General features: G+C 39.9%; 1 protein-coding gene across 1 annotated transcript in view; it reads right to left on the bottom strand.

Annotated features, from left to right (window-relative positions):
- Positions 1-2,686: 2,686 nt before the first annotated feature.
- The window catches only part of NPHP3 (nephrocystin 3), a 114,483-nt gene continuing 108,289 nt past the window's right edge, over positions 2,687-8,880 (bottom strand). The window contains exons 27-28 of the mRNA XM_073630357.1: positions 7,221-7,336; positions 2,687-7,093 (exon numbers count right to left, since the gene is read on the bottom strand). Of these exons, the coding sequence (XP_073486458.1) occupies positions 6,922-7,093; positions 7,221-7,336 (288 nt within the window). The 3' untranslated portion in view covers positions 2,687-6,921. The remainder of the gene's footprint in view (positions 7,094-7,220; positions 7,337-8,880) is intronic.

Here is an 8,880-nt window from a genome sequence, read left to right as displayed (position 1 = left end):
TTTAAATGTATAGTGTATTTATTTGTCTGTGTTGCCACACTGTATTTCTAAACAGAATGGAATTGGGTTCAGTAAATAGTAACTATCCTGGCCACCACTTCAATTACTCTAGTGTCTGGAGGTCTTCTTAGGCCTCATGAACACATTCAAGCATTCAATGTAAATTGTAGAAAGAGCAGCCTGAGCTCGACTTGATTTTTATTGAGTGAGGGACAGGAAGCCTAGGTTCACACTGAATGCGGGTTTGAAATTTGTGCGAGTTTAGCTCATTTCAGTCCAACCTCGGGGGCGATTTTAGAGACATCTGTGCGGGTTCATGCACAGATGTCTGTTGAAATCGCTCCTGAAGTCGCCAAAAGTAGTGCAGGAATCTGTGCGGCGCTGCAAAGTCAGCGTTGCACCGATTCGGATGGTGCCGCTGCCGACAATAGGCTCTGATTTGAAATGCAATTTGGCCCAATGTGAACGGGGGCAAAGTCCCTATCCTGCTGTCGAAATGCAGCCCTGTATGCAGTAGGTAGCTGATATTACATAATTTATACAGTGCACCCAGCAGGAGAATGTGTTAGTGAACCAAATAGTTTGTTTGCACCAGCTTGTTCCAAATGAACTAATTAAAGTTGCAAGAAACCTGGAGCTGTGTTTTTAAGATCAATATAGATGCTGTGCCACATATAGTCTGTTTTGTGATTTTTTTTTTTTTTTTTTAACATTTGTAATAAAGCTTCTTTAATTTTTAAGAAGACTTGGGCTCTTAATAAGTACCACATTGTATTGACAACACACTATGAAAAAAGAACCCAAAAAATTATATTATAAGACGGACTAGCAACAGCCTTTTAGAGACGGTGTAGGCTAATGGACTATATAATCAATACGCCTGTATTATATGTTTTAATAGCTGATGTTTGGATAAAGGGCTGTTCCTTCACTATTTTTCTTTTGGATAGAATGGGCAAGAGAATAACCTCCTTCTGAGTGAGTAGAAAATCTCCAACTGCACAGAACCTTTAAAATGTGTTCATTTAGCATTCCTACTCTACTAAAACAGAGCATATTTGTTCCTCTTGAAGATGTCACCACACTTCTTGTCTCATTGCAGATTGTTAGTAAGACAGAAAGTGAGGAAAACCCCTCTTATTTGACAGACTGCAGTAAAAACTGACAGAGGTGCATTCCATCCAAAAAAAAAAAAAAGTTTATGTAGAATTCCTTTTGATGTGCTACCATTTATTTATGCAGGAGTTATGGAACTTTTGTTTCCTTCTGAACAGCCTACATATTTGTGAATCCATTATTTTCAGTATCAGAGTTTACCTGTAACAAAAAAAAACAAAAAAAGTTGCACCTCCAGACAAATGTATGGATACTAACGGTTCCTGATAGATACTGCATATATTCTCTCTCTCTATCTCTCTCTATTTCTATATCATATATATATATATATATATATATATATATATATATATATAATTTTTTTTTTATATATATAAAAATCTATCTCACAAAAGTGAGAACACCCTCACATTTTTGTAAATGTCACATTAAAAGATATAATAAGACAACACTGAAGAAATGACACTTTGCTACAATGTAAAGTAGTGAGTCTACAGCTTGTAAAACTGTGTAAATTTGCTATCTCCTCAAAATAACTCAACACACAGCCATTAATGTCTAAACTTTTGGCAACAAAAGTAATTACACCCCTAAGTGAAAATGTCCAAATTGGGCAAAAAGTGTCAATATTTTGTGTGGCCACCATTGTGAGCATGGAGTTCACTGGAGTTTCACAGGTTGCCACTGGCATCATCTTCCACAATGACATCACGGAGCTGGTGGATGTTAAAAACCTTGCACTCCTCCACCTTCCGTTTTGAGGATGCCCCACAGATGCTCAATAGGGTTTAGGTCTAGAGATATGCTTGGCCAGTCCATCAACTTTACCCTCAGCTTCTTTAGAAAGGCAGTGGTCATCTTGGAGGTGTGTTTTGGGCCGTTATGTTGGAATACTGCCCTGTGGCCCAGTCTGGATATGACGCTGAGCATGTGCACGCAACTTCTTTGGTCAACCATGGCGAGGCCTGTTCTGAGTGGAACCTCTCCTGTTAAAAAGCTGTATGGTCTTGGCCACCGTGCTGCAGTTCAGTTTCAGGGTTTTGACAATCTTCTTATAGCCTAGGCCAGTGATGGGAAACCTTGACACCCCAGATGTTTTGGAACTGCATTTCCCATGATGCTCAACTACACTGCTGAGTGCATGAGCATCATGGGAAATGTAGTTCCAAAACATCTGAGGTCCAAGGTTCACCATCACTGACCTAGATCATCTTTATGTAGAGCAACAATTCTTTTTCTTTTTAGATCTTCAGAGTTCTTTGCCATGAGGTGTCATGTTGACCTTTCCATAACCAGTATGAGAGTGAGAGTGATAACACCAAATTTAACACACCTGCTCCCCACTGACACTTGAGACCTTGTAACACTAACGAGTCAAATGACACCGGGGAGGGAAAAATGGCTAATTGTGCCCAATTTGGACATTTTCACTTTTGTTGCCAGTGGTTTAGACATTAATGGCTGTGTGTTGAGGTATTTTGAAGGGACAGCAATTTTACAGTTATATAAGCTGTATACTCACTACTTTACATTGTAGTAAAAGGTAATTTCTTTAGTGTTGTCACATGAAACGGTATAATAAAAATATTTACAAAAATGTGAGGGGTGTACTCACTTTTGTGAGATACTGTGGATGTATAGAGAGAGAGGTATACCACAGAACACAGACTAATACGGTTTTAAAATTTTAATAACATAGAACATATTACAAAAATAAATATGTTGTCATATACTGCATAAAGTGACATAAAAAAGATTTTCACTAGTGATAGTAGTTATGCTGATGAATACTAATAGTACAGAAAAACAGTGCAGTTTCAAGTATATGGAATGTTTCACATTTGGCTTCAAGCACCTTCTCATATGTCTCAAAAAATCCCAACCTTTTGATCTGAATGGGGTGCCCATAACATGAGAAATAAAATGATCATATAGTAACATATGCATTTCAGTTTATAGAACTTGTACTGTACTAAAATACAGTGAGCTATAAAAGTTCAAAAATGTATACAAATTGTACCTTTAAGCGACACCTTTTTTGAAAACATTATACCGTACGTGATAGTTGTCCTGGATTTACTAGGCTTGTCTTGCGGATTTGGGGGTGTGGTTTCTGGGTATAAAAAGTTTTAGGCATTTCTACATTAGCCTGTTGAAGGACAACCGTGCATTGTTCTGAGAGTACATCTGTACATAAAAATGGTATGCCAGTATATGAAGATGGGGATATTAAAGAACTATAAGCAAAACTTCTTTTTTTTTTTTTTTCCCCCATTTTGGAAAGCTTAAGGGTGGGTCATAACCCCTGTGAGCTTATTTTTTTCCATCCCATTGGCGAGATTTCCCTTCACTTCCTGTCCCATAGCAAAAACAGGAAGTGAGAGGAAATCCCTGAAAATTAAGGGAATCCCTTGGGGAACCCAAGATCACCAGAACTCGTGTCCCCATTGGAAGATCCCCTATTACTTTTTCTGGGGACAGCTCAAAATTTGGGATTTTCTTTTACTTTCAGTGATACTGGTAAACAGGACAAACAGAGAGGGTGAATGAACAGGGACACAGACCGCAATAAAACTCGCAGGTGATCTAATGCATCTCTATTCTATCCAAAACTAAAAAAAAAATAAAAAAATAAAGCTTTGCTTTTAGTTGTACTTTAGCCACTTGCTGACCAGCCGCTGCAGTTTTACTGCGACAGAATGGCACAGCTGGGCAAAACGACGTTATGTAACGTTGCTTCGCCCTGTGGCTACTAGGGGCATGCATGCCCCCGGAGCTGATGTGGGTGCCCAGTGGTGTCACGATCACCGCCGGGATCTGTGTGTGTATACACACAGTTTCCAGTTCTCTGAGGGGAGAAGAGACAGATCGTCTGTTCATACAAAGTATGAACAGCGATCTGTCATCTCCCCTAGACAGTCCCCTCCCCCCTTCAGTTAGAACACAGAGAGGGAACACAATTAACCCCTTGATCGCCCCCTAGTGGTTAACCCCTTTCCTGCCAGTGAAATTTTTACAATAATCGGTGCATTTTTATAGCATTGATAAGCTGTATAAATGCCAATGGTCCCAAAAATGTGTCAAAAGTGTCCGCCATAATGACGCAGTCCCGATTTTAAAAATTGCAGATCGCCGCCATTACTAGTAAAAAAAAAAAATTAATAATAAAAATTCCATAAATCTATCCCCTATTTTGTAGACGCTATAACTTTTGTGCAAAGCAATCAATATAAGCTTATTGCAATTTTTTTTTTACCAAAAATATGTAGACGATCACATATCGGCCTAAATTGAGGAAAAGAAAATGTTTTTTATATACTTTTGGGTGATATTTATTATAGCAAAAATTTAAAAATATTGCGTTTTTTTTTAAATGGTTGCTTTTCTTGTTTATAGCGCAAAAAATAAAAACCGCATACACGATCAAATACTACCAAAAGAGAGCTCTATTTGTGGGAAAAAAAGGACGTCAATTTTGTTTGGGTGCAACGTCGCACAATTGTGAGTTAAAGCGATGCAGTGCCAAATCGCAAAAAAGTGCTCTGGTCAGGAAGGGGGTAAAATCTTCTGGGGCTGAAGCGGTTAAATATAACCATAAATAATGTACAATATATAAAAATATTGCTGAGTGCCTTATACAAATATCAGTACCTAATATCTGTCTAGATTAGGCTTCAGCAACCAACATACTCATAAAGGCTTGAAGAGAGAGGGAGGACCAGGACTATAAGCCTATCTGGCTCTGTAAGGCTCGGTTCACACAGGGGCAACACGACTCTGGCCGTGACTTTACGAGGCGACCTGAACACGACCTGAGCGCGACACCACAGCGCGACTTGGGGCGACTTACAAGGCGACTTCAAGTCGCCTCCAGGACAGGCGACTTTCCAGTGGCCAATCAAACAACAATCAGCTCTGTGGGAGGGGTTTGCCTGAGAAAACAACCTTCTCTTCCTGTATTGTTGCTTCAGTTAAGACATGATCCGACTTCGGGGGCGACTTCCATTGAAATGGGTACAAGTCGCCTAGAAGTCGGATTGAAGTAGTACAGGAACCTTTTCTGAAGTCGGAGCGACTTCAGTAGCGTACATTAAGACGGCTCTCATTAACTTGAATGCAATTTCTGATGTCAAGCGACTTGAGGTCTAACAAGTCGGATCCCAAGTCGCGGTAGTGTGAACTGAGCCTAAAACACGGAGTTCGTTAAGAGAAGAGGGAAAAGCACATTGAGTGAGTGGCTGCTGTTTTTCAGACGTAACAAGGAATTAACATTGCTGTATTGCTTATATGTACAGAAACGGAATGAAAGATCTTGACAGGTAAAACAGTTTACTTTGAACTAAGTACTTCTTGGCTATAGTTCAGCTTGAAAAAAAGAATTCTGATAAACTGGCCACATAACAATTTCAGTGCAGATTCAGAAAAACTCTTCCTGTACCTCTAAGGTGTCATTCATATTTCTAACTGGCTGTGGTACAGCAAGGATGATGTGAAAAAACTGTACCCTGAAGATCAGGTGTATGTAGACAGCCATGACTGGGGAGCCTGTACAAAGCAATGACTGTCTGACAGCGACCACAGCTGTCTGAATGTAATCTCACAGCCAGCGATTACCTGCAGTTAGGCTACTTTCGCACTGAAGCACCGTGCCATTAGCGATAAAATCGCAGCTCATTTTTGCTGTGCTTTTCGGGCACCAGCGGCCCTTTTTTAAGGTCCTGTGAAAACAAGCTGCAACTGTTGTCAACCTTTCATTGCTTTGTATGTTTTTTGTAGTTTTTCACAACATGCTTGTCGCATTTATTTATTATAGGTACTTACACAGTGCTGTCAATTTACACAGCGCTTTACATATATTGTACATTCACATCAGTCCCTAACCCTCAAGGAGCTTACAATCGAAGGTCTCTAACTTACATTCATACATACACAGACTAGGACCAGTTTATACAGGAGCCAATTAACCTACCAGCATGTCTTTGGAGTGTGGGAGGAAATCAAAGCAGGCACATGGAAAACCTGCAAATTCCAGGCAGGTAGTGCCATGGTTGTGATATGAACTGATAACATTAGTGCTGCTAGGTAGAAGTGCTAACCACTTAGCATCACTGCTGATTTGACCATGTGAATGAGACCTAACAGGTGTATGTAGCTGAACTCAAATAATTAGGACCATCTTACTTATCTTGTAAGAACCAGGCAAACTTGATCCAGAAAAAAAAGTTCTGTACTTGTGAGTGTAAATAGCATTTTCTTTCATTTGCTGTGGTGCAAAACAGGTTGATGTCAGTGGCGGATGTGGGCAAAAACAACAAACACAATATTGTCCATGATATTAGATTATAGACCGTATATTACTTTCCTGGTGCCTCCGTGGCAGCATACACATGGTTGGTTGCACGGCCAACAACTAAGTGTAAGCTGCCATGGATAGGTACCAGGAAAGGAAAATTACGGAAAGGTAAGTGATCAATTTTCCATTTTCCTGGTGCCTCCATGGCAGCATACACTTGAATGTGAGCAAAGCAACCAACCATGTGTATGATGCCATGGATAGGCAACAGGAAAGGATAATGACGGAAAGGTAAGTTCAATTTTGAATTATTTCAGACATTGTGTAGGAAATTAACAACTGTCAACTGGTAACATTTGGTGAAGTCAGTTTTTCCAGCTGTAAATAAAATCCTGTTGTGATTTCACGCTAGAGTAGGGTTTAAAATAAGGGCTTTTTGCATTGTTATATTGTCTACAGATTTCTTAAGTAGGTTTGGCAGATTTGCACATTGACTCCAGATTTTCATGTTGTCATTCAGTCAGGATATTGACGGGTAAAATGTTCCTGAGACTATGTGTGTCTCCCCCACTAGAGGAGTGCCCAGAGGAAGCTTTAGCCCCTAACACAGATGTCTCTGCTTCTTTAATTTCCATTGCTCTTTTGTACAGCTCTGCTGCTCTTTCAAAGTCACCTTCTTCATACCTGGGAAAACAAGATGGACCATATTAGAATTATTACAAGTGAGTTTCTTGTAATTTAAGGGTGCTCTCAAACTGCAGCGCCTATAACAATGTACAATCACAGCCCAGTGCTCTGTGTTGAAGATTACCTTAGTACAGCCAAGTTCTTTAGTGTTTCTCCAACCCTGGGGTGCATTCGTCCCAAGCTGTCCTCATAAATCTTCATGGCTCGGTCATACAGAGGTAAAGCTTCCACTTGTTTTTTCTAGAGACAGACATTCAGATCAGAAATCAGTAACTGGGAGAAGCAATCGATGAGTCTTGATTCATTAAACTCCTGGTTTTCCATTATGTGCTACACAAGCCATATTGTAATGTATTATTAGAAATGACCTTTTCTTTTCAATCTGTAGTAGCTGTAATTTTCTGTAAAATTCTATGAAATATAACAGCCTGGAGGCATTCTGTATAAGGTGTATATGGTGTACAGAACGCCCCCCAGAAATGTCATTTCCTGCTTTTGGGATTGGTTCAACAATTCTCCCAGAAGTCTCCACTAAGATACAAATCAGATTTTAGGCATCCTCTGCTACAAAAACTTTAGTTTTGGTGAGATACTCTTCAAGAGTTGAATACTTCTAAAGAGAAGTCAACAGTGTAGCTTTTTTTTTTTTTTTTTTTATCAGAACACAGAGAGTGCACCAGCTAATTTTAATGATCCACACCCTCCCATTTAGAATCAGTATCTAAAAGACATGGTAAACAAAGTGGAGTTAAGCAGGCCACACATGGTCGAATTTCAAACAAATTTTCTTTTCAAAATCAGAAAGTTCGTTTTTTTTTGTGATCCGATGATGCCACCATTGATTTTTGAAATTCGGCCGACCAAGCCTTCAATTTCACCTCATGTTGCTACAGAAAAGAATTTTCGTGGCCGGGAATCTTCTTTTCTCTCCATAAATTTTCTTTTCTTATTACATTTTTTGCACGATTCTCCCATCATTGATTAGAAAATCGTTCCTTTTTCAAAAAATTTCCAACATGTCCGATTCCTCAAATTTGATTGCCGCACGAAAATCGACCATTGTTGCAGCCCACTAATGGTGCGAAAATCGTACGAAAATTCGTTCATACGATTTTTGAAAGAAAATTCTTTCTAAATTCGAACCGTGTATGGCCGGCATTATTCTTTCAAGTTAACATTTTATTTTAAAGGATAAGTTCACCTTTACATGTTCCACCCAATTTTAGGGTAGAACATATAACATGTTATCAGTGCTTCAGCCGCCGCCCGCTGTCCCCCCCCCCTCCCCTGCTGTGGCAGCAGTACATTTTGAAGTTCCCCGTACTAGCTGTCACTGTTTGAAAACAACGCGGCCGTACTGGGCTCCACCCACACAGCCGCGTCATTCATATGCACAGCTCTGTGTGTCTGAATAAACTACGAGCCCCAAAATCCTTAACAGCTCTCGGCTTGTAGTTCTCAATGAACTACCATGGCGCTGTGGAAGTTTATTGAGTCTTCCTGTCAGGGAGTATCGGCTTACCAGTAGGGTATGTACAGGCAAGCAGATACACTATATTGTCACGGGTATTGGGACACCTGCCTTTACAGGCACATGAACTTTAAGGGCATCCCAGTCTTAGTCCGAAGGGTTCAATATTGCGTTGGCCCAACCTTTTGCAGCTATAACAGCTTCAAAACTTCTGGGAAGGCTGTCCACAAGGTTTAGGAGTATATTTATGGGAATTTTTGACCATTTTTCCAGAAGCGCATTTGTGAGATCAGGCACTGATGTGGACGAGAAG

Source organism: Aquarana catesbeiana, linkage group LG05 (genome assembly GCF_042186555.1).
Source record: "Aquarana catesbeiana isolate 2022-GZ linkage group LG05, ASM4218655v1, whole genome shotgun sequence".
NCBI lineage: Eukaryota > Metazoa > Chordata > Amphibia > Anura > Ranidae > Aquarana > Aquarana catesbeiana.
The sequence above is the reverse complement of the archived record's forward strand: the minus strand, read 5'-3'. Positions and strand labels throughout refer to the sequence as shown.